Below are 26873 nucleotides of genomic sequence, written 5' to 3'. Positions count from 1 at the left end.
CGACACAATCAGAAATGAACTGAACACTGTTCACTTGCTGCTGGGATAACAACATCAGAGAAGTGAAACAGCTCTCTTACAGAAAAATAAAGTAGAGAAGAACTTTAGATATGTCTGGGTTGTTGCCATACCCAAATATGGATTTAAAACAACACAGCTTACAGAAAGTTATGTCTACAAGAAACTAAGATTTTGATCATTACTTTCTACAAAAAAGTTCATGTAATTGTTACATTTTTATAGCCATCCTTTTGGGAACTGCAAAAATCATTACCCATCATAACCAACATACGTAGGAAGAATGACTAGGGTAGTGACACTGAGGCTTTAGCTCTGCCTTTGCAGTCCAGCCTTTTTCAACAGATTTGCAATAAAATTAGACAGGTAGGAAGAAAACGTAAGAAAAGAAATACTGAAAAGAAGCATAGATAGCATAAGCTGGACAGAGAACAGAAGGCTATATCCAAAATGAAAAAATGCAACACTTAGCACACCAAACAGACATCTATTCTATCCACATCTTCATCCAACAGCCATAGGGCTCTGGGACACTTTTTAGTTCAGAAAAACAGATAGGAAGACAGAGGAAAACTCTTCACTTCTCTGAAGCAATGAAAATGGCCAAATAAAGACTTATGTGATAAAACAGATGAGATAAAGAGTAAGAAAAAAAAGTATATTTTATATTAGGCCATCTTTTTTTTTTTTTTTTTTTTTTTTTTTTTTTTTTACTGGGTTTTATCTCCACGGCAGATAGCCCTACTCCTGCAGCTGGTAAGGAGGAAACAAGACAGGAAGATCTGTCTCCATTGTTTGATTCATATAATTGCTCTGTTTTTTTTAAGCACCCAGTAAACCACGAAGGAATAGGTATATAGGCTGTTTCAAGTTGGACAGGGGGAGAAAAGTATCTAATGACTCCCAACTAATCTGAGTGATACTACCAGCAAAGTGCTCTGCTCTGAGGCAGCTGAGAACCAGTCAACAAGTCAGACAGGGATGAGGGGAACTGGATACCCACCTCCAACATCAGCATCTCTCAGCACTGTGTTCCCTTCATGGTCTGCACCACAGCTCAGTGCCTGCCTCCTCCATCACCCGAGAACCTACCTCCACCTTTAGAATATTGCTTAAACAATTTGCTCACAGTCCCTTTTATTTACTTGAAGTTCTTTTGCTTTATTTACTAGAAGTTCTTTTGCTTTGTTCAAGGGACAGCTGGAAGTGAAGAGGAAAAAAGTTCTTCTTAGGTCCCAAAAGTTTGAATACAACAGCATTAGAAGCACTATTTGGCATCAATAGCCAAGGCAGATGATAAAGAATTGTTTTTTTGCTGTCCTCCCTCCTCATCCCAACAGAACTTGACAAGAAGCAACAAGAACAGGTTTTTTTTTGGATCAGACTGTACAAAAAAAAAAAAAAAAAAAGTGATAAGAAAGAAGTTTAAGGTGGTCATAACCTCATCTCTACCTTATTTGTCCTGATATCTTTTGGAATCTGATTCACAAAGCTATTATTCCATTTATATGGACTGAAAACCACACAGTGCTTCCACTTAAGTTGTCAACATCTCCACAGCAAAGACTGGGAAAGAGCAGAAGGATAACCAGCTATTATTTCACTTTTTTTTTTTTTTTTTAAGGTTATTGTCAAGAATCAGAGATTTTGTGTTAACATACATTAATTCAGTGTCAGTGAGTGGTAGTCTTCTAAATGTCTTTCTATCAAAGACAACTGAAGTTATACTATGCAAATCCTCCTTGAAGGCACTATGCTTTGCTTTCATAAAGCTTTCCAGCATTAAGCACTTCAAATCAATTGGAGGAATGAGAAAACAGACTACACTTCAGGAATTTGCAAGTCCAGAAAGACGTAGATGCGTTTCAGCTCACACCACCACGCATGCTTAACCTGCATGATGCAATATAATTTCTTCAGTTGTAAGGTCTGGAGAAGAATAAAAGCTTCGAGTCTTCCTTCCCCAAAAGGCACAGATACTTGACATAGGTTCTCTGAACAACAGTCTAACTCAGACCCACTCCCTCTCCAATACTACTCTACTCCTCATTTCCCTGCTCTCTTCCACTCCACAGAGTGTTAAATTCAATGTAGCATAATTTTCCTAGGTGGGCAAGGTGTAAGTTTGGGATGAGAAGGGAGCAGATAAAAACTGGACTTCTGAATGTCATCTGGAAAAAACACTGCATTGCAGAACCACTCCTCTTCTCCAAGAATTCCCTGGTATCATCATCCATCAGTTTACCTTTAGATTAAATGTTTCTCCATATCTGAAAAGCAGGTGCTCATGCTTCTTAAGAAACTGACTCAGTTTGCCTATGCTGACAAACATATGCAGCATGCTGTTTTCCCTTTTTTGCTGATACCAAGGTTTCTGAGCTAGGAAAGAAGTTTCCAAATCCAATGTTAAAAGCATTGGCTACACCTGCTATGACTACATGCACCAAAGCATATTAGTTCATTCATATTTTGAATTTACACGACTTTTAGTACTTGCTCAGGTGCAAAGCCAACAACTTTGTGGCACAGAGTCCTTAGGACTTTGATGTAAGGGTTAATGAAAGCCTTTCTCAGAATTCTTGCTCCTGCACGACATCAGGAGAACTCCAAGTCAACCACCATCATTTATTTAGTAAAGCCAGACACCAACAGCCTTCAGGCACACAGGATAATACCAAAGCCTCAAACTGAAAAAGGATACAAAGGCTCCAATGATGAAAACTGGGCTGAATATGTGTTTCTGGAAAGTAAACAGTGCCAAACCCATATAAGAAAATATGAAGTTCTCAGCCAGGAAGTGCAATACCTCAAATAGCTAAGGGGAAAAACACAGACAAGAACATATTAAAGGCCAAGCAATAAAGACACTTTTCAAAAGAAAGAAAGAAAAAAAAAAAAAAGAGTACACAATTCTAGAGCAATAGAATGTACAAGAGGAAAAAGAATCTTGCCTGCTTGGTGCGACTTCTTGATTCGACTGACAAGTTATTGTATGTATAATGTGCCTGGGTAATTCCACAAAACAGGACAGCCACCACACCTGTGAACAGAATTACAGGTAAGTATCAGTGTTTCCTACATAAACACAAGACTTCTCCCTTTTCAAGTTCTATTAAACTTAAACAACATCCTTAACCCTGGGATTTTATGAAACTCATTTTCAAGTCAAGGATTAGGCAAGGCACAGGGGGGCAGAAGCATTGGAAACAAATCCAAGCTGTTCCTAAAAGCTTTTGCCGCACAGTGAGTTGCTCCATCAGTGGTATTGTGCAGGAAATAAATATATATATATATAACTGCTAAAATCGTGTTCCTTATAGGAAGGTTTAAATGAGAAAGTGGAAACATGGTAGCTTAGACAGACAGGACTTCTCTTAGTGTACTCGAAGCCACAACTCACCGGTAAATCCACAAGCTTCTGCTAGCAGGAAGGTGCTCCAGGACATCAAGAAGAAGAGAGCCGTTTCCAGCAGGGGGAAGCAGTGCAACTTGGTAAACTTCGTCACGTTGAGTCATTTGTTAAGGGATCAAGAATAAGAAACTCACCAGTCCTTTGGCTTCTCTGTACCCAATATTTGTGAAAAGAGCTATTACATGCTAACAACCAATGCTACTCTGAGAACAAAACACTTTTTGCTGAAAAACATCAATTCCATCACATGCAGACAAACTTCAGAATCAAGGTCTCCCCTTACAAGCCATCAATTTTAGGTATTTGTGCTGCATATCCACAGCATAACTACAGCTCCACCTGCGTGAACTAAGAGCTTATTCAATACCATGTTTCCCTGCAAAGCACCAGCAGGGAAGGCATGTGTACTTGGTGTTCCTTTTACTGTTCTTTCATTTTATTTTTAAATAAACACATGTACACAGGTCACCTTTAAATAAGTCATAAAATACATTCAGAAGTGCTTCATTACAGGGCTGTTCTTGACTACAGGAATCCTAGGATGAAGTAGATCTGTCAGAATTTTTCTGCTCAGATTTGTTGAAAAGGTCTTTCAGCAAGTTGGGCTACTTGTGTACTTTTGAGGCAAAGCAGATATCCTGCCTACAACAAAATGCATTGCTTCTTGTGTTAATGTGCTTTAGAGGACAAGCCAGCTCAACCACAGCAGCTCAGCCCTTCAATGGGAGTAAGTTTTATCTTCCAGATGAGAGCAAAACTTGAATAATGTCAAACACACAGTGAATTAACAGTTCAGATAGCTACTGAAATAGTGGGACAGATTTCAGTAGTCTTAAACATAGCTTTCTACATAATACAGAATGTTTGTTCACCTGTCTATGGACCTTTTTACCCTACAAGCACTACTCTGGCAGCACACAAACATGTTACAGAGAGAAACCATGTGCTAGTAAGAGTGGTGGAGAAGTCCTTGTTCTGACAACCAGCAGTCGTCTCTGAAATCCAAGCAGAAGGAGAACACGAGAACAGTAAGGACACCTGAAACAGCAACAAGGTGGTAGCACTCCCTGCCCCTGTGTAGGAAGCCAGTACCTTGACAGACACAGAGAGGCTGCACCACCACCCACCGCTCCTCTTCATGCACAGCACAGCTGCAGCCAGGGCTCTGCAGCATTACACAACCAAAACCTAATGGCAACCCAGCTGCTTGAGAAGTCACAGTTCAATATGTGATGGGGATGTTAAACGCAAGGAGGAGCACCCCTTTCACAAGGCAATTCACAGGCTGTGGGAGGTGTGGGGCTCAGCACTCCTTGTGACTCTGGCAAGAAGCACTCAGTTGGCCTGGAAAACCCAGTGGAAGCAGTCTCCTGCGGGCTTCACCACAGAATACAGAGTTCACAGCAAGCCACAAGTGATTAACACCAGCAGCAAAACAGCTGACAGCATTTCAGGGGAAGTCTGGTTAGCACAAAGCACTGCTGAGCCCAGCTACCTGCTCCCCACCCATGCCACTACTTCTTGGTGGCCTTCTGAAGCTAGGAGAGAGCCCTCATCGGAGCTGATGCCTCATTTCTAGTCTCTTCTGGCAGCTTTGGGAATCAAACTCTATTCCCCTGGTTGTTATGCTGTAAGTAAGTAAACTAAAACATTTTAGAAGGCCAAAAGTCAGCATATATTATCTGTATCATATTTGCAAACCAAGTGTTCTGCCTGCTTTCAAAGGACAATGCAGGACCACAGGAACCCCCTTTGCTGGTACAGGTACAGCTGTAGGTACTCCACAGCTGTGGCAGCACTACAAAACATTGGGAATCAGGTCCTATTAACTTCACTCACGGCTTAAGTTATGGGCTCTAATTAGCTGAGAGTAGTAAAATGCGCTTTTACAGTTTGCTTGTAGAGTATTACAAGATGTTAAGTATTCCTTCGCCAAAAATAGTTTAAATGGTATAATTAGAGCAAAAGTTTATGTATTTTTATGTATTTATTTTTAAACCGGAGGCTGTCTTGTGAACAGTTTTATAGCACTGTCCTGAACACAAGCATTACAAACAGCAAGAACCAACTGCTGCTTTTAGACCATGATTTTACAAAATGGATCCGAATGTATCCAGGCTGTAATTAGAAGCTAGCCAGAAAGCCAAAAACCACAGCAACAGCACTCGATCGGCTAGAGCTATAGATGGCTGGTAGCTTAAAAGCCAGGCTAAGAATCATCATTCTGGGTCACATCGATTGCAGAACAGCGGAGCTTGAAGACCAAATGTTAAAGCATCGCAGCACACCTTCCCCCCATATCTGAAGGGTTTCCATTATGCAGGATACAAAGAGGCAAACCTGAGCAGTGTATATATAACAAGATACAGTTCAGACATTATTGGTGAAGATCAAGAGTCACAGGTTCATGATTATTGTAAAAAATATCACATTCTACCAGTTTTCAGAAGTCTAGGCAGATCACAGCAAGCTGGGATGTGTAAAAGTATCATTATCCTAGCCAGCCCAAAAGCAGAGTTTGATTTTTTTTTTTTCCCTTTCCTGGGGAAACATCACAATTTCTGGTGCAGATCAGACTTCAGATTTATTGCCCAAGCCTAAAGCAAAACCCACACAGATTGCTCCCTGAGTGCCTCAGAGCTCTCATCAAACAGACAAAGCTTCAAGAGAGCAGGACAGGTCAAGCAAAGCACGTAATGTTATGATGTTAACTCTGGTAGAGATACTCTTATCCAAGCCGCATGATACAAGATTTCCAGCAGAAAGGTTAAATGCAGAACTCAGAAAGAACCCATTAGGGTCAGAAATAGCTATTAAGGATTTTGCTGAAGAAGAGCAAAACACCAGTTATCCTATGAGATGTCTTTCAAGCCTATATAATAAAAACTTTTTTATAATTCCTAAAAAGAAACTGAACATTAGGACGTGTCTATTTAGGGCTCCCCCTTGGCTTTAAATCTTTTGGCAGTGCAATGCACGCAGCAACATCACTAAAACTTCTGGCGTGGCCACAGTTACACCAGAAAAAAGGGATTTCTGTGGATACCTATATGCCTTTCTATAGGCAGAGGTCACACGAATGCTGGTCACGTCTTCACAATCAGATTAAAACCAGCTTGAGTCACCATTGCTACTGCTGGAAATAGGTGAGCTCCATTAGCACATGAATGTAGCATCTTATCTGGAAAAGCTAAACATGAAAAAGGATATCAGAGCTGTCACTACTCCTGTCACTGCTCCCATCATGAAAGAACCACTGAATATTCCCAGGAAAACACCAACCGACTTGAAAAATGCTGCTGCATCAAAAGCATGGGTATTTTCACCTGTTGGCTGGTAGGCAACTATCGATCTAGGAACAGAGTTAACACAGTGACAAGTTAGATGTGGCATCAGGAAGGCTTTACTCCAACAGCATCACCTGAACAGCAGAAAAGTCAAACCCATCCTGAAGGCAAACTTTTATTTCTGGTGCTTCTTATGCATAAGATATCTTGGCAAATGCTTGTAATATTTACAAATTCAGCTCAAGATGATCCACTTAAATTTAAAATAGCATATCTAAAATAAATGCTTTTTCTGAGAAAAATACCTAAAACGATTAAGTAATTTCAGAACAGAATTTCAGGTAATTACTTACGAAGATAATACAATGGCAACAGCGTCATTCAACACGCTCTCCCCAAACAGAAGGGCATAGAGATCAACATCAGCATGCAGCTCATTAAATATTGCTAGCACGGTAACTACAGAAAGAGGGAAAAAAAAAAGAAAAGACTAGCTGACTTCAAGAAAAACTGTGAGTTGTGACATAGTAGACTTTCCAGTTTGCCTTAAGCAACAAAACCCAAAATTGAAGTACAGGCTCAAAATGAAACTGGGAAATAGACCAGCCACATTTATCTACAGGTAAGCAGCTTCACCATCAGTTTTAAGGCAGCTCGATTAGGAAGGGGGCTCTGCAGTCCTGTCTGCAAAGTCCCCCATGATCACAGGGCACAGTGCAAATGAAACTTCTACCAAAAAAAAAAACCACCACCAACAACAACAAAAAAAAACACCTTCAGCACCTAAACACGTTCAGCACCTTCAGCAAAACATTCTGCAGCCCTTGCTACTTTTAAAGGCTGCATGGCTTGTTGACATGGCTTTATTAGTTCAGTCATAGTGCTAATAGCTGTAAGTGTTCCCCAAAGCACGCACTATGCCACAGCAGTGTAAAATTGTGTAAGATTAGACATATTTAGCAGTCTTGCCCATTTCAATCAGTGTTTTCACAAACACTTCAGTCTGGCATGAGAGAATGATTCTGAAGATGTTCCCATATATCAGCTTCAAAAAAATCAGATGGTACTTCTTTTTTGCATAAAGGCCAAAATCATGTGCAACCACGAGCTGTTCAGAGCTCAGCTCAATCACAGGAGCTACTTCCCATTTTTACACCAACTAACACATGCGACATCACACAATCTGTTTTAAACATCAGGCTTCACACTTCAACACTCCCTCCCCTAGCCCTTCACGCACACCAGCTCTCCAGGCTCACCTGTCAAGCGTGGACACCTTTGTGAATATGCTGGACTTCCAAGGAATGACTAAATTTTTTTGCCAAAAGATAATCTGCAGAAGAGCATTCTTCTGCTTGAATTTGTATAGCATCATTGGAATGAGAAAAAAACACAAAACCTACTCAAATTCAGCCCTTAAAATATCCTTTGTCCCAAGCAACATAGCTACGGAAGTCCTACTATCCACACAGTATAATAATTTCATTAATTTTCAGCCTTAAATTTGAGGTACACTAAACAAAAATCTATTAGGGAAAAATATTTAAAATAACATAATGAACAGGAAAGTTTGATTTGTCCCCAAACATATTATCACGTCAACAGACTGACAGAACAGCTTTCACAGCACCCAGCATTTGTATCCATTTCACAGAAAATCAGAGATACTAGCACAACATCACTGAAAATAAAATGCAATTAATATCTTTGTGCTGTACAGCCAACAATCCTAGCAACAGGATCTTCTAAGAAGATTATTAAAAGTTATTTAGCAAGCTACCTGGATCAGTGGCAGATATTATTGCTCCAAAGAGGAGGCAGTCTGTATAATAGAATTTACCAGAGAGCTGTCCCACCAACTTCATTAGTTTCACAACCCCATACATGAGATTCCTGTAGAGAGAGGATAAAACAGTCCAAGTCAAACAAGCTGGCACATTTCAGACAGGCAAAGCAAAACCACAAGCAACAGTATTTCAGGTGGGCTTTGTTATTCTATTTTCCATGAAACACTGCTGCAGTTTAACACTATGCTCTCAAAATTAAGTTCCCTCTCTTTCTGAGCAAACTGAGCAAAGAGTGAGATATGATCCAACATTTAACAGTTAAAATCAGCAAACAACAGAAGATCTGTTCATACAACTAGCACAAACTCCACAGGCTGCTTCCTTTTTCCACCGCAGGGAACATTTCTGTGCTCAGAATTCCCCTCAGTGTTGGTTCTGCCACAGTACACAAAGATACAGAAAAAGCTCTGAACTAAGAATAGCTTTTAACATATTTCTCTTTGGTGAAATTGAGAGACAGGAACCAAAGTCACATATGCAACTCTGTATTTCTCTCTCTGCAATTTCTGTATTTCAGAACACCCAAGAACACAGCAATACTAGTGCGTAAGTGATCGTATGCAAGTAAACCAATGTGATTATCTTTAACCAAATGTGTACATATACATATAAAATTATGCATACACATCCGTTGGGGGTGAAGGGGGAGAGAGTGTGCATGCACAGTGGAAGGAACATCTCTAGAAGTAATGAATTTTAGCTATCAGACAAGTAGTGCCTACAACTCAGGATAAAGTTAATTCTAATAGGAGTCTAACAAGCTTTCACTTTGTACTGTAACGTGACATTAAAAGCAGAATGCTGCTCTCTATTGTAAATATTGATGCCAATTGACCTTGACAATATTGTTTGGAGGGGCAGCATTGTTTAAAAACCAGATCTCAGCAGAAGTTTATTTTAATTCTGTCTGGAAGATTTGCAAATAAAAATCAAACAAATCACAAAATTAAGACAATCTAGATAGCTCAGTGTGAGCTTTTCAAATTTATCTTTAGTAAAAATAGCAACAGATAGTACAGATTTCACTTACCCAATGATAAAACAAGAGACTGCTGTTCCTAAGAAGGCATAGGCCAAAATTGACCCCAAATTCCTGAAAAAGTGTCTCTGCATAAGAAAACAGGTTTACATACGCATTTAAAGAAGTTATACCACTTGTTCAAAAACATACAGTGCATTATTACACCTGCCTTTATTGGTGCTTTCTAGAGAAATCATTTGATTACTGCAATGTAAGTTCTGTCCAACTTCAATAAATTGAATATATCAAATCTGAACCAAGTATTGATTCTTACATGGAGCTCACTGACAGGAAACTTTCCAATAATATTTTTATAACAAATATCTAGATATAAAATACAGATGTAAGACATAGCTATAATAATAAACACAAGCACCACTTGAAGATGTCATAACCCAGACTTTCCGTCACCCAGAATCTAGAACACCCCCACTGGGATTCAAGTTTGGGTCCACTTCTCAGGGTAATTTACTGCATTTTGGACATTAGAGAAGGACCAACATGACTCATAGCAGGACATCTACTTTAAATGTAACTGATATTAACCTCTGGTAATAGTCAAAGGAAAACAAATAAGCAATTTAATACGTTTGTCTCTTAAAACAGTATGACCTAACCATCTATGCAGGAAAACGGATTTTTCTTATTGTCACATGTGTTCCTGAACAAATCCTGATCCTAACCAGATCAGCAGTCTCTCATTAAGAAAAGGCTGTTTTCCTCAGGAAATGATTACACTTACTTTCTTCAGGCTATAACCAGCGTGAAAGATAATAGGAGGCAACAGAATGTTGAAAAAGACTTCCGGGTCAAATGTTACCTAAAAAAATTAAAGTGTGAAATGAATTAGAAACAAACACAAAAAAAAAATTAAGTCTTTTTCCTCTTTTATTTTTCTGACAAATATTTGTAGGTGTTGAAATAAACTTTTGGCCAAGTTGACCTTCCAAAATATTGGCCAGCTCTATATAGATGCAGCAGCAAAAAGCTGCAGCTATTCACATTGAAGGGCATCTAGGAAAATAAACATTGCATTCATCAGTAATGACACTCTTACAGTCCCCTTTTTGAATAAAAAATACTCTAATAGAAAGGATACTGGAGAAAGCATCTCTTATTGTGATACATGACAGTCACGTATTTGTACTTTCTGTTGTTGTGTATGTTCCTCTCCTCCCCCCCCGCCGGTCAAGTCATATACAAGTCTGGTTTTCAGGAACTGGGATCACTCATCACTTCCAAATATTTCAGTGGATACTGCAGATATCCATGGCAGACTGCACTAGACTAAGGAACTAACCCAAACATTTAGAATTAAAACAAGACCCTCACACATGAGGCAGTCTAGGCCCTCTTTATTTAGTATCTAAACACAGACTAGAATATAAACACAAGTGTGCACTCCCAGTACAGGATTCATTTCAGTTGTCTATAGCAGACAGGTACATATGAACAGTCACCTACATTCTCTTCATAGTCACAGAAAAGTATTTTTAGGTTACAGGCCTAAAGTGGCAACCCTATACCTCGAAGTCTAGCTTTGCTACACAGAAAGGGTGCTTAATTCCAGCTATTGAATAGAAGCAGTGACATAGCAGATGCAAGCAACAGCTGATAAGTGAATTTCATCTCCAACACCAGATTGTCTTGTTTGGTAGGTTGCAGGGATGTAAGCAGCAACTACTTCCTGAACATAAACAGAGTCGAAAACCCAAGGACAAAACAAAGAAACAATCACTATTCGTTGTCTGCCATATATTGTATTATAGAAGGCAGCATCAGAGATCAGAACGAAGGCCTTTTTTGCTCAGCTAGCTTTCATGAGTTGTACAGATGTTAGCAGTGTACATTAAGCCTCCAGCAGCAAGCAAGGGCTTCGGGGAAGAACTACATGCTGGCAGCAGAACACAGCTTTGCCAGCAGCGCTAGAGCACAGAAGGTGCTTTTGAATTCAGCATTGAAGTGTTGTTACCACCAGATATGCAGACATTTGAGAATACCTAACACCCAACTGGCAGGGGAAGGAGGGAGCTGCAGAAAAAAACCCCACACAGCCAAGCAGCACACACTCACAAGAAATGGCCTGGCCTCACCTTTCGCAACATGTCATTTTGCTCCACATTATGGATCTTCCCAGGGCTTATCTCCCCTTTGAGTGTATATTCGAAGAACTTCCCGCTGACATTGACCAGCAGGGTTGTAAACGGCCTGTCCTCCTGTGAGCAGCTGAAGGGTTTATCGTGGCCACTGGTAGAGGGAGTCCCGTACCTGAGGATCACCCCAACGATGAGTCCTGGAAGAAGAGAGTTAAAAATCCATGAGGCTGATGGATTTTCTTTACCTCTTCTTTACCTTGCTGCTGAGTTTTGAGTATCAGCTGAAGTATAAAGCAGGAATCTCACAAGCATCAGACACACAGCAGTGAATTGCTACTTTCAGTTTCCTGCAAAGGAAGAGGTGCCCCAAGCACACTGAAACTACTGATGAGTTTGTCAAATCTGGCTTCTGCCCAAAGTGACAAAAATACTCACTTCCAAGTCTCTTCTTCCTCACCCTCATTCACACCTCTGATGTGTAAACGCCGAGTTGTGCTTGAGGCCAAGCACTGGGACATAACAAATGGATTTCACCTTCTTACGGGCAGAACTGAGTAGATATACCACTGCTGATAACATGAGACCGTAACTTAACTGAAACCATTTGCTGTAAAATATTGGAACACAGCTGCAGTGAGGATGCAGCCTTTTTTTTTTGCCCGGCACTTCTAAGCCAGCTAACAACAGCAGATGCAGGATCTCCTGCATGCTTGTAAATTCTGCAGCTAAAATTCACATTACATGCATGAAAGTCAGCTGCATGTCTTTCACAAAATAAAAATAAATGGGAAAAAAACAACAAGCAATCACAGGAGACACGATGAGATTCATGAATCTAAGAGTCACTCAGCCCAAATAAAATCCTACCAGAAAACTTTACCAACAAGAGATGTATCAGCATGAGGAAAAAATAACAAAGGTAACCTAACAGAAGGACAATGCCAGAAATCTGGGGAAGTACAACATTTAACTGAGCACCATTCCTTTTTAAAGGTACTACGGAATGAACGAGACTCCACAGAAAGGTGGATAAGAATAGTCAGAGTGGCTTTGGTCTGCTAAGTATACAGATTGATGCCCTCTGAAAGTCTCCCCGCCACGCCACCTTAAAACAACCTGTGATTTAATCCTTGTTGCAGACAGCTGCAAGGTGATGATGGGTATTTGTCAGTAGAGAAATGATCCTTTTGTGGACAGGGCAGTAGTTAATGCTGGCTTTGCTGTCTGTGACCAATCTGCACCCATAGATTTTTTTCCGCCCAGATGGTAAATAAAGTTGACAGGTATTAGCCAGAGCATAAATGAGGTGTAACAAGAAAAAAATACACAGCACCAAAAAAAACTTATCCTTATGGCACGGATTAAAGAGTAATCAAACTGTAAGAAAACAAATAAAAAAAATAGAACAACCTCCAACCAAAATAAGCCTCCTCATTCTCCTCAGGTTCAGAGTGGAAAAATAGTATTAATGGAAAAGGAGGTACAACAACAGCTGTGACACTCGAGTGGGCGGCTACCCACGTGTCCCCCTTCTCTGCCATCAGTACGCCATAACGGCAGCATGATCACTAAAACCTAATTGAAAGCTTAGCATTTATTTCGTTTAGAAACAAGATGTGTATGCTCAAAGAGAACACACGGGACAAAGACTTGGGCAAGACAAGCCTACCTTCTGAAATTTCAGCTGCTGACGACTGAAATGCAGAGTTACGGAGCATGCTTCCTCATGACCCCCGAGTATTTTTCAGCTGCACATAATGGATGTGATGAAAACGCAGCTATGCACAAAGTGACAGGCTACAGCCAGCCAGCTCCCAGCCATTTGCACTGCCAGTGATGGCTACAGACGCTTTCTACAAACCCAACCAGCCAAACTCCCAAAACTTTATGCTGTTTTCACTCTCCTCGTCCCTAGACAGAGAGAACTGAGCTCACACAATACCCCCAGAAGGCTTTCAGTCTTAAATATTGATCTAACCAGGATCAGCCAAAACCCTGTAGTAAATCAGGAGCAAGAATAAAAACTCTACAGATCAGCTTGTACTCATAGCAGTGGCACAAAACCAGCTCCATACTACTGCTAGGCTGACATAATAGCTTCTTAGGCTCAGAGAGCATCATTCAGTGAATTCATTTCAAAAGCAAATAGGGAAACCTTTGTTGCTATTGTATTAGGAGGATGCACCAGAGGGAGCAGGATGTGATTCTATTACAGAACTGGATGTAAGCCACTCATACATTTTCCCCTGTAATAAAATACATCGGTTATTTTAAATCTGGTTTTGAAGATATGACAATTATAGCTGTAACTTGTACTCACTGTTTGAGGTTAAACATACTTTAACCCTCAGCGTCCCACAGTCCAACTACCGGGAAATATCCTGCTTTCATACACTTTCCACTGACAAAACACCAAGCTGGATGACCCTCACACCCAGGACCATGCAGTTTGGGAAGCTCTGATCCCTGCTGTCAGGCTGTCTTGCAGCTCTATCCCCAGCAACCTTGGGAAAACCATCACCAGCAGGATGCAGCCTTACCTACTCATCCCCCCAAGGTCCCAAACAACTGAAGACCTAAGCAGCTTTCAGGCAGACCAAACAGCCCAATTTACAGCTTCACAAGTGATGCCTTTCTAAGCTGCCCGTCATCGCATGTTACAGAGGGAGCGAGTTCATCCTTTACGAACTCTCTCTAGATACTTGACTTCAACCATTTCCAGAGCAACAGTCACGGCTGCAGAAAAAGGCTGTAAAAGAAAGAGACTTGGAGCTGCTCAATGGCCAGGCTTAGTGGGATACTCCAGACTTACTTTAGCAGCAATTGCTAGGACGCTAATACAAGCACAAATTTGGTACAGCACTACTGCTCATCTGGAGGCAAGAGGAGGGATGCGGCGAGGAATAACGCAGTCCCCATGCTACTTTCATCCTGCACAGGTTCACTGACGAAGAGTTTATAGAGAACTTGGATCAATGGAGCAAATATTTGTCTGAACACTTGAGCATTTTAGCTCTTTAAAAAGAAACCTCAAGGGCCACTAAACCAGCGCTGCCTTTTACTGCAAGGCTGTCACAAGAGAGAGCTAGAAGTGAACTATAAACACTGCAAAACTTTAGAAGAGCCTTTCTTTCAAAATTTGTTTGTGGTAATGGTTGTAGATTTACATCACTGCTCATAAGGACTCAGGAAAGATAAATTCAAAAATTAATACTTTATGTCTTGCCTACGCATGACTTGTGCTCTCACTTCTAGCAGAGAAAGCATTTCTGCCACTGCGCTGCCTGTACAATGCCAGTCATGCAGCTGCTACACAAAGAGCATCTTACTGCACATAAAGCATTAAAAAGCTAGGGACTTCTTTCCTTTTTTAAAAAAAAGCAATCTCTAGTGATGATAAAAACTTCACAGGCAGTTAACACCAATCCAACAAAACACCACTTTAAGCAGCGTATTTACTTTTGCTTTTGTTTGAGCACAGAAATCACTGCTGTGAGACTGAGCTCAGGCAGGCACAACCACTAACTAACGCCTGTCCCACGTCAGGGCTGAGTGTCGTGTGGTTTTCCAGCCAAGTTCTCTTCTAGAAGAATTAGCCCTGAGGTTTCAGGGAGCCTTCCTGTGGCCGATCCACACTGCAAGACACAGCTCAGTCAGTGAATTCAGACTGTGAATCTGAACTTGATCAGTGGGTGAACTCAAACCTGTAGATATCTTTTCTTCTGTCCACTCCTAGCAGAGAGCTGGGCACAGACTGCTGAGGCACTGCCCTTGCGGAGTACAACTTGCACTAACAGCATTGCAGCAGGAAGGAGACTCGGTGGAGGCCTTACTGCTGTTTACAGCTACCTACTGGGAAGACGGAGAATAAAGAGACTTCTCTGAAAAGTACGTGGTGATTAGGTCTAAAAGCAACAAAGGCACTGCAACACACACAAAATTTAAGAAAAAGCTACCACACAGCAAAGTGGATAAGCACCAGGACTGGCTGCATAATCTCCATCCTTGCATACAGTCAAAACTCACATGAACGTGGCCCTGCAGCCTGCTCTGAGCAGAGGGCTGGATGAGGCCACCTCCACAGGTCCTTCCACCTGGATTAATTCTGCAATTCAGACTCTTTCCTGCAAATATTTGGACCCTCCAGACAAGTACTTTACATTGCAAAGGTTTCTTTAAAAGCAACTTTGCTGTTTCCTTGGTCAACCTTGGGGATTTCTGTGGCTTTGGAGCTTTGTTTAAATGAGACAGTGCTGCTGGTGCACAGCCCGAGAGGCACAGAACAGTTTCTGGATACTTGCGGGGCTCTGGCCTCCCAGTGGTCCAAGGTGATGGCAAGTGAAATATTTTTTTCTCTCCCCAAAAGCAAGTAAATAGAACAGGATTTTGTAACATTTGAGATCCTAGATTTTTCCTACATACACCCAAACTGAACTTTTTACCAACTTGTGGACCAAAAAACAAAAGATAAAAAAAACAGCAAGACTGACGAGAGAAAGCCCTGCTCAAATATTTTCAAGGCAGAAGACTAATAATAATACACAGTATTTATCACACAGCTTATTTTACTATAGGATGTTTGTGTGCATTGAGATGCCACAGTTTTAAAAAAACAGGAAGTGTTTTTCTTAACACAGGGTCAGCCTCTGAACGTGACAGCCCACACCTTCACCTTTCAGTGATTTATCATCAGGAAGTTTCAACACTTCTTACAAAGGAAAGAATTCAAGTATTGTTTCTGACCCAGAACTGAGCCAGCAGTGCTGCACCTAAAATAATCAGATCAGATGTTAGGTCCCACCTGCAGACCAGATTGCAACACGCTCTCTCTGTACCGAGCGCTTGCCACTTGCTGTCCTTTCCACGTACTGCAGTACAACTTCTCCAAGAAGGTGAGGTGCAAGCCAGACATCGCTGAGCTTCAGCCCTCTCTTAGGGTCTTGCACTCAGCACCACCTACCATTAATTACTTTCCTAAGGGTGCAATGCTTCCAGCACAGGATTCATCAGCTCGTCACATCTCTGCAAAAGATGGAGACTTGTTTTGAAAATAATCCTCGTCTTTGGCAGTTTAGGTTCAGCAGCATAACTACAGGACGAGCCCTCACCACGTTTCAGTGAAAGAGCATTTTTTTTCCGAGGGGAAATGGAGGCAGGCGGTGCCAAGTCTTAAGTCTGAAGGAAACTTTGGGGATATCCAGAAGCTGAAGTGTTGAATAACAGATTCAAGGTCATGCTTTGTCATTGCCTTAGGACTATTTTAGATAAGGACATTAAAAGACTGCAAACAAGGTGTGGATTAATGTCACTGCACTAATTCTTCCCTGTAGGCACAGCGAGTGGTTATGCTATCAAGGGCATTTTTGTAATAAGTACTTTATTCACTTTAAAAAATATATTAATAAAAAAATCAGTGAACCGAACTAGACATTGCTCTGTATTTAAACAAACAGATTACTCAAAGAAGGTTAGAGATGCTGCACAGTACCCAAATATCAAATTAACTTGTTGACTTGATGCTGCCAGACACACACACACCATGCACGCTGCTGCCTTCTCTAAAACCTTGGTTTCCAGGAAGGCCACAGGAGTGTCAGATGGCCAAAAATCCCTTCTGACTAACTGTTAAGTCTGATGGGTTGCTTTTGTCTTTGGAGATTTAATTCTTCTTCAGGTCATGTCATATTAGTGCCATCTACATACTCACGTGAAGTGACACGGTCAAAAGAGCACGAAGTACAGGAGGCAGCAGATGTACTTTACTCTTTAATGACAATGGGGTTAAAGAACAGCTTTAAGAGAGGAAAAAGGCATCTAAAAATATAACTGCCAAAAGACAGAGGGCTGCTTTGGCAGTCAGTGATGTGAAAAATTATTGCTTCACAGAGCTGCACATTTACACAGGGCAGTGATAACCCCAGGATGAGCAGACAGTGTTAGCAAGGTGCTGACCACAAACCTGACCACAAGTGTGTAGCAAACTGCTGACCAGCAAGAGAAATTGTTCCTTGTATTCCCCCACCCTTTTTGTCCCTGGAATCTAACATTCAGAGAAGAGTTGAACAAAATCCACATATTCAACAGCTTTCCTGGAAGAAATTGCTGTCCTGTGGTAAGGGCATGTGGCCTCTGGCCCGAGCATGGGACAGTGAGTCAAGGCTCCTGGCAGCTCCCAGCTTCAGCAGTGACTCGGTGGAACAGCCTGGACAAGCCATAGAGGACAATTTCAAGAAACACCCTCACAAATAAATAAGATACTGCGGTTATAAAAGGCAACTCCTAAGTGTTTGTCAGAGATTACAGGTAAGAGTCTGCAAGTACACTGTCTGTGTGTCTTCAAATTCAATTATAGCACAATTATCATCTCAGGCAATGTTCTTAAAGCATTTGCTGTCAAGCGTTTTATACATATTTTAATAGATTCTTTGTACTTCCAGAAATAAGTATTCCTTCTTAGCAATCAAGCCCAGAGCAATGAAAACCATACATGTGCTAAAACCACACATACTCCTAGAGGCATGAGCAGCAATGGGCAACCCCGAAAGCCCTGACTCCAACCTCAGGGCACTTCTTTCCCTCTCTCCTTCCCCATGCAACCGTGGCTTCGTAACCCAGCACCAGCTGCGACCAGTCCCATCCCCTGCTGCGGGGGCAGGATCCAAGCATCTCTTTCAACAGAGACCTCTAAACCAGAGAAGGGTTTAGAGAAACCCAAACACAGATTTATTTTTTATTTTCTCCCTAGGCACACTAGCAGGCTCCTTGAGAAAAATAAGCAGGGGGAGCAGCTCTGTGTTATATAACATAAAACTTCCTATTCTGTCGTGTTTTGTTACTGCTTTTCTCTCCATTTGCATATGTATACACACTAGGAACACTTGGTATACCTCAAACTGGAGCCCATGAGCTCCTCAGAGGTCAAAAAAGAATAACGTCAAGCTGTTTGGTACAAGAAACCTTTATACCAGTATCATCACCTGGCTGAGACACTAGCCAGGAAAGCAGCTTTCCTATGTAAGAGAAAAAAGCCCAGACAACAATTACTGCCCCAACCGCCCCAAAACATATGCCATAAAGCTTAGCAGAAGGAGTTATTAATCTGTCATCGTAGAAGTCTGGCTTCAATCCGAAACCCAACAGAAAGTCATTCAGCAGCAGCAGCAATCTCTTTGCTGACACTATCATTTCAGGGTTTGACACAGGGAGAGGGTGGAAAGGGAAGAGGCAGGAAATATATCCATCTCTGCGTGGCTTTGGTTTCAAAGACTCCACAACGGCTATGAGGAGAGCTGTGAACTACAGATAAGCCTGTTTTCTTGCTAAAAACAACAAACCACATCCCAGCCACCAGCCTTTGGTCATCTGAAAAATATTTGCAAGTTTACAGGAGCGTACAGAAGCCTTCATCCTGGAAACTGTTTCTGGGATCTTCTGATTAGGACAGTGGCCCAAGCAAAGCCTCAAGAAGACTGACTGAAGACACATGAGCAAGGTGAACAGGCTAAAGCCTGCATCAAAAAGGCGTTCAAAGGTTTTAAGGAGTACTTCCCAATACTCCCTGCAATGTCTTTTTGCTCCAAGCCACATCCATTTACTAACAAGACATCCTCCTACCTGCAGGACAGGAAGTTTTAAAGTCGACTGAATTTTCAAGGAAATCCTTTCTGCTGAGGCAACTGGCGCTTGTACGTGAGACAGGTCACGGCTTCCAGGGAAATGCAGTGATCCAGATGCCAGAGAAGGGGGGAAGATGACAACCCTGTGACTTCCTGTGGTGACAGTGTGTGATCAGTGAAGCCCTGTTACTGCAACACCCACCCACAGCCTCAACAGGAGACCTATTCCATCTTTCCACGCCTGTACCATTCCCCAGGAGCCATTCCCAGCTTCTTACAGTGCTCCCTCCAGAACTGGTACAAGATTCACCTTCCTCTAACCAAGATCACCCTACAGTTCCCACTCACTGTCTCTGCTCCCACTGCAGACTGATGTCTCCCTGCCTGTTCCTGACAGATCTGAAATGCTGTTCTCGCCTGACATTTTTGCCATCCCTTCCATCTTTTTTACACCAGTAGTGTCAGCATGATGCCCGAGCAGCATCTGCTGTGTCTCATCTGCATCCCACCTCAACCCTAACCCCAGCACATCTCACTAGAGTGACAGAGGTGGTTGGGAACTGATGAGCTCACATCCCCTTGTAGCCCATAAAGTGCCAGCTGAGATCCAGTAGGATCAGACTTACTTCAGCTGAACAAAAGTCAGTCCCTGCTATGTGGAAAAATCGGACCCACTGACATCCAGGGCACTGCCTAAAACTGCGAGGGCTTGCTGCAAGACCCCTTGGCATTACAACAGCGGAAAAATAAGGAGTAAAACATCTTCCAAAGGCTGATCTCACCTACATGATCAGAACCACAGTACATCCCATGAGACTGCTTTTATCTTAACCATTTTTGCATGCATATAGCTATTTATGCTGTCTTCTGGCCATCCATTCCTCTCTGCAGGCCTTCTCAAAAGATACAACCTGAAGAGAAAATAGTAAGATTCTCAGATTGAGCCAGTAGGTTTTCCACAAAATCTATTTTAACAGCAACAAAAACCTAAACAGTAAGATCTTGAATTTGGACATATACAAAGTAATCACCATAAAGCAACTCGTGCATCCCAAGGTGGAAAAATGCCCTTTCACAAAAATACCAAGACCAGAAGGATCTATTTCATTCCCTTTACACTACTCTTGGGACCGTTTCAGCAAATTGCCACCAACATACCCTCCGAACTTTATCTTGCTTCTCATGACGTGGTTTCCATCAAGACAATCACAAGGGGTTAACTACTTGTAAGCAGTTTGCTTATAAAAACCACCAGAGCTGCTTTCAAAAGAAGAATTAACCACATACCATATGTATAAAAACCTGGCAATGCACACATTTGCCACGAGGAACATGAACACCTCCTGTGGGAGTGAAGGCCGAGGGCCTGGCAGGATGAGCAGGCCGTGAAACCCGGCGCTGCTGCTCACCACAGCAGCACGACCTCCACCATACGTGAGACTTCTTTAAATAATCGGCCACCTGACTTTGTAACTTTTCCATTCAGGTTTAAGAAAACACAGCATCAGCTAATTCTGGCTTCGCGTCACTTTCACTTCTCCAAATACACTCTTTTCTGAGACTAGAAATGCTTGACGGAATAACACGAGTGCCAGTCGCAACGTGCAATACCATATAAAACGCCTTGTCTAGCCTACAGCTGCCATCCCAAACCACAAAAAAAGCACCTTATTTAACAGCACCGTGGCTGTTAGGACTCCTGTATCAGACAAACAGCTGAAAGTAACACAGAACTCCCCAAAACACTGGTTTGTGGAGATAACCGGTTACACCACCTGGCTGAGCTCATCCAGATCTGCCCATGCTGCTCATAGGGAGAGCTCTCAGAGAGCATTGGAGTCCTTGCCAGAAGCTGCTTATTTGTAAAATCACATGCTGGCACTACTGCTTTTGGGCAGCGTGGTTAAAAGATGGTTATTTGGACATTTGGAAAAACACCTCTTGAAACTTTCCGTATTTATTTATTTATGTTAAGTACTTACTCTGAGTTCAGTGACCATATGAATTTGTGGGTCGATGGCCATGCACCTATGTGCACCTTATTAATACTCTCAGCAGACAAGTTTGATCAGTAATTAACATACAAAGACCGCAGATTTGCTTCGCTGGAGGTAATTTATCAAGGGCAACTTGTTGTAAGCTTCTGTTTTGCCTCCAGCAGCCATGGTTATGGTACAATCATCATGCACATATACCCCGAAGCTCAGGGAAGCCGCAGGACCAACAAATAGCCCCTGCTCGTAGCCAGCAGGACACAGTCCTGTTCTCTCATCCCTTTCCAAGGGCTCAAGCTTCCTCTCTAACAGAAAACAGTCAAACCCCAGGCTTGCCAGTGCCTTCCACTGCAACTCCAAACCCCCAGCCAGAGGTTACCTTCTCCCTTAATCCCACTGACAGGTTTCCAGCCCACCAGCACAGGAGCATTTTCAGCCCAACAGGTTACTCCCTACCCCCCAGAAAAATGCAGTTTTAATATGCTGTAAAGTTGAGTTCAGTTACACCCCACAGACACTAGATCTCCCCTGCACAATTCAGGTCAAAAAAAAAAAAAAAGCCACAGGAGTACTATAAATGAAGTTCCTTTCTTTCAGAGATTGAAAATCCATGGTGCACTGAAAGAGAAGAGGTTTTATTTAACGATTTGCCTTTTAGAAGAAGTCATTAGCAGTTTGCAAGAGCTCCCACACATTCCTCTTCCAGGTTGTTCATCAAGAAAGGTGGGGGGAAAAGAACAGTAATCAACTGCAAACAAAAATTACAGTGTTGAAGCATAAGCACTGACTTCACTCTAAAAAACTAAAAGTTCGAGCTCAAGTTCAAATTCTAAGGACACATTAGAAAAATGAGGTGATCTTACAAACCAGTTGTGACTTCCATCTATAACAAACTTTTTATTTTCTTTGCTTTACTCAACCCTCCAGAAAAAGAAAACAGGAGGAAAAACAACAACATTCTTTCTTTATACTTCAGGTAATAAATCACTTTTGAAACCTAAAAATGGTCCCTTTTTGACCCACAAAACTGCAACTATTTTTCCCTGGCAGAGTTCAGTTTTCCAGAACTGCTAACTCCCAAACCATGCAACTCAGAGCAGTGCTTTCTCAATTCAGCTAGGCAGTTTCCTACACACACACACAACTAATTCAAAGGTGTTATGACATTTAGCATAGATTTCCTTGTTGAAAAATGCCAGTGTCACAAGATTTGATTTTATTTTTTTATTTATTGTATTTATTATATAATAAATGTGCACAACTTCCTGGAACTGAGACAAAACAACTTACGGGCTGAGGATTTGCAGATAGATGGATCCTTTACTTAAGCAGCCCCGAAATCAGAAAGGGCAGCTGTTCCAAAAGCAACCTTGAACTTGAGCTTGCAGATTTGGGATATGAGGTGCTACATAAAGCATTCTTCCTGTAAACAGCTTAAGACTTGAATACAATAGAAGTATGGAGCCACAACATTGATTATTATTGGGTTAGCCTTCAGACACAGTGCTACGAGCACACCTCTGAATTTAAGGAGTCTGGAAAGAGCTTCAACAAAGTCACAAGGCAATTTTTAAGGAACTGCTCTCATCCATGAGATTCTTAAGCATCAGGTTTATAAAATATTAAGGCCCGACAAATTGCAGAGATGCCAACAAGACTTAAGACTTCACAATCCAACACTGACAGCCTGAGTGTCTCTAGGATGTCCTTACCTGAAGCTGTTGTGGATTCTGCGAAAGGCACGCTTGTATGAAAGTAACTTTGGATTTTTTGCAGAAAAAGAGTAGAAAATATTTATATAAAAAAATGACACTTCACAGTTCCAGTTTGAGAAAGTGTTTCTTAAAACTAAGGCGAATTCTCTCAAATAAAACTGTATGAGAGATTTTGCTAGGCTGAAGTCATATCCTTGTTAAGTCCTATGATTTAAATTAAATTTGCTGTAAAAACTTAACTAAAAACCTCCATGAGTTTCTTTTTTCTTTAAAAGGGGGATTCAAAAAAAGTCCAGACTGAGCATAAAGTGACAGCAGACAGAAGAGGCTGTTGCAGCTCTTAAGACATCACTTACTACACTAGAAAAACTTTGAGCTAGCTTATCAATCAGTATCTCCAAGGAGGCTCCCATCATGGTTTTGTCACTGGTTAGGAAGGATTAATAACAGAAATGGTATCTACTTAGGCTGCCCCAGCACAGAAGCTCATGGGATGCCACAAGAGCCACAGATCTTGGAGCAGGGAGAGCACAGCGACAGCTCCAAGGGGGAGGAGGAAGGAGCAGGCTGCAATGAGCCGTGGAAGCTGAGACAAGAACAGTCACCAAAATGCAAAGAAGCTGCAACCAAAACTGCACAGAGCTGCAATCCCAGACTTGTGTCTTCCCTCTGTTACAACTGCTATAACTTTATCTCAACTCCAATAGCCATTTTTGTGCAGAGCACTCAGCGTTTCCTACTCTGCATATGCAGGGCAATAATCTGCACCTCAGTTTGCTTTGGTGAATCCCCCCTCTGCTCCAAGAGCAGGCAGACCACAACAACATTGCACCAGATCAGCTTAAAAATGACATCCAGCCTTCGTCTAACACTTCTGCTGGGATTTACTCTGAGATCAGACAAGTTACAGCTCACAGGAGGCTGCTGCACACTTGTCCCACATTCTATTTAGTAAAGTTTGGAAAGGATATCACCTGAAGATGGGTCTTTTTCTAAGAGTGACATCGCGCTGTCTGCAGAGCTGGACTCAAGGCTCGTGCCCAAGAGGTTCTGGGTGATGCTGACAACCACAAGGGGCTTTCCACAAGGGGCGTGAGTTTGCATTCTTACACCAGTAAGCATTTAGAGGTCTGCCTGCAAGAGTACCGGGCTTTCCAAGCTTCACTGGTACATGAAACCATACCTGGGATTACGCTGAGGAAAAAATCCCTGTCATGGGCATCATAAGAGGTTCAGTGAATGCTCTTGATCTTGTTCCTTGTCACAGTTCCCTAGCAGGGAGATGGAGTAACAGCACTCCTCTGCAAACACGTCATGGGATTTAACAGATGGCTTGGTCAGTCTCCAGTGATCAGATCCCCAAAGAACAAGAGAAGGAGCAAGGAAAACTTCAGGAGGGATGTGTGACATGATGAGATTTCTACATACCACATACAAGCTCTTTACTTGAAGCTAAGAAGAGACTACTGTGCAAGTGAGGCAGAGCTCTCAAGATGCAGACGTTTGCTGTTCCGAGGACCCCCCTCTCTCACACATGTAGGAACTCATCTTCACTGCTGCTTGAAGCAACGTTTCCTGAGACCAAGGTGAAACACAACCTGACCAGCATGGTTAGGAACTGACATGTGAGCTAGGCACACTGACAGGCACATGACGCCTTTCCTTAGGACTGACACATGCAGAGCACAGGTTGGTCCAGAACATGCTTTGCATGTGACAATTGTGGCTTTTGCAGTTTCCAGACACCTGGTAAAATACCCCAGGAGTCCAGGTGACCAGGGTATTGTAACATTAGACATCACAGATTGATTTTCTTTGCCAGAAGTAGTATGGAAGCCAGTTTGTACAAATGTTATGTCTATACAGGCAAATTCTTTGCTATGACCTATCAAAATTATCAGAGTAACATGAAAAAAATATCTGACATGAATACAGCAACGCAAATCAAGCCCCACAGGTAACAGCTGAGCAACTGATGTCTACAGAAACACAAATATTCAATTAGCAACTTCTATCAGCAATAATGATAGATGCCCTGATGTCAGGAAATGCAGCCATGAATTCATGCCCAGTCGGGGAACACACATGCGTTAGCAGAGATCTGAAAAAAAAAAAAAAAAAAAAAAAAACCTGTGCGCTCAACGCCTCTATTGGTGAAGGTCCTAAAGATGGCAACTGCATGCAAAGCAACTCCACCAGAAGTCTGAATGAGAGCAATATTCAAAATGCACATTTAAATACAGTATCCTCATCAATGGAGCAAATCTTTACCCTCTAACGTCCTTCCTCCAACTACGTATCTCAGTTAGTGACCATTTTCAAGCTCTTAGTTTGCTGTTCAAAAACTATTTATGCAAGACTTGCTGTTAGTGACAAGCTGTCACTAGCAACACACTACTGAAGATTGGCTATGTCTAACCATAGATTTCTCCAAAAAGCCCCAGATTTGCTTGTTGACGCAACCAAAATACCTGAAGTGTCAGATTCTACTGTGAAAACAAACCCACAAAACAAAGCGAAAAAACCACCACATTCTTCAGATCAGAATATTAACTCTGTGCGCAGTAAATAAGACTAACATCAGCATGAACGTTGTATTTTGTTTGTGCAGTCCCCAGGTGAACTAGTAGTGATGGAATTGGAAGCCCAGGTGATGAAGACAAGTCCACTCCGGCCTGCAGTCTACCTGCAAATGCAGATAATGTTTCAGCCTTCTGAAACAACTTAGATGCTAACCAAGGTGGTAAGATTTCCCTTCTTCAGTGGTCCAGGTATAACATAACACAGCATCTCATGCTGAAGTGCAGGCAGCTTTATAAGACCTGTCTGACAGGACAAGCACAGCTAACAATGGAAGGAAGAATTAAAGCCTGAAGTTGCAAGCTTTTCCTGAGAAATAAACAAAATCAAGTCATACTTGAGATCCACACTGGTACATCACGTGCTGTCTCCGAATACATTCCCTCTGAGTACTCTTTTATGCTTTTAGTAAAACCTGTATGCTACCCACAGCGAATGTTTTTTGCCAGCCCAAATACATCACAATATACTGCCAAATGACCAAACGCCTGGGACAATCCATCCATTCACGACCACTGGAGTTCATCATTCCTACTTGCTCTTCATCCTTCACAGATGCAGTAACCCTCATGAATGCGGGCTTTCTTTGGATTGCAAACAGCAGCAGCGGGGCCATAACGAAAATCCATCCAAAGAAATTCAGGCTTTCAAAGCATCCACTGAAGACTTGCTGATCTGCACATTGATCAGCCAAAAAAGGTACATGCTCTCCAACAAAACAGGAAAATTGTAGAAATTAAGTCAAAGGGGGTTTACAAAGCGCTAGACCATTCAGATGTTATATTTCAAAAGCTGCAATACGCTTCTGTATAAACAGAGTTGCTTCCCATCCTCCATCCCAAACACACAACGAGATGGCCTTTCCCCACACCTTGGTACCTAGGGATCAATAACTCGCAGAAAGAAGGAATGACAAAAATCGAACAAGGTTACCAGTGTGCAGAAATTACAGGGCACTGCGGAGCATCCTCCCGCTTCTGTGCAGCCAGCAAATTCGCATCAGCTCCTGACACTGCTCTGTTCCGAAGCAGTGACATTAAAGTAGCTCTTAAGAGAAAAAAACACTGCTGCAAGGCCTATTCATGCCAAGGAGCTCAAGAGAATTACCGCTTTAGTGAGCCTTCGCTCTGTGGCAGGCGTACCAGCTGTTACAGTACTCTTGCTATAACAATGCGAATAAAAAAATTGCCTCTCAAATTTTAAGAATAAATTGCACAGTAGACCAGTAAATATGCATTCACCGGATTTTTTTTTTGCATAGCTTTTAACAAGACTGTATCAACTTAA

The 26873-nt window shown here is 41.9% G+C and overlaps 1 protein-coding gene across 1 annotated transcript in view; it reads right to left on the bottom strand.

Annotated features, from left to right (window-relative positions):
* The window catches only part of SLC9A7 (solute carrier family 9 member A7), a 62706-nt gene that overhangs the window by 23372 nt on the left and 12461 nt on the right, over nucleotides 1-26873 (bottom strand). Inside the window, exons 2-10 of the mRNA XM_027454186.3 lie at nucleotides 11679-11878; nucleotides 10328-10405; nucleotides 9595-9671; nucleotides 8498-8610; nucleotides 7071-7176; nucleotides 6641-6782; nucleotides 3419-3524; nucleotides 2970-3058; nucleotides 2720-2833 (exon numbers count right to left, since the gene is read on the bottom strand). Of these exons, the coding sequence (XP_027309987.2) occupies nucleotides 2720-2833; nucleotides 2970-3058; nucleotides 3419-3524; nucleotides 6641-6782; nucleotides 7071-7176; nucleotides 8498-8610; nucleotides 9595-9671; nucleotides 10328-10405; nucleotides 11679-11878 (1025 nt within the window). The remainder of the gene's footprint in view (nucleotides 1-2719; nucleotides 2834-2969; nucleotides 3059-3418; nucleotides 3525-6640; nucleotides 6783-7070; nucleotides 7177-8497; nucleotides 8611-9594; nucleotides 9672-10327; nucleotides 10406-11678; nucleotides 11879-26873) is intronic.

This window comes from Anas platyrhynchos, chromosome 1 (genome assembly GCF_047663525.1).
Source record: "Anas platyrhynchos isolate ZD024472 breed Pekin duck chromosome 1, IASCAAS_PekinDuck_T2T, whole genome shotgun sequence".
Lineage (NCBI taxonomy): Eukaryota > Metazoa > Chordata > Aves > Anseriformes > Anatidae > Anas > Anas platyrhynchos.
Note: the sequence above shows the minus strand (reverse complement) of the source record. Positions and strands in the feature narration are given on the sequence as shown.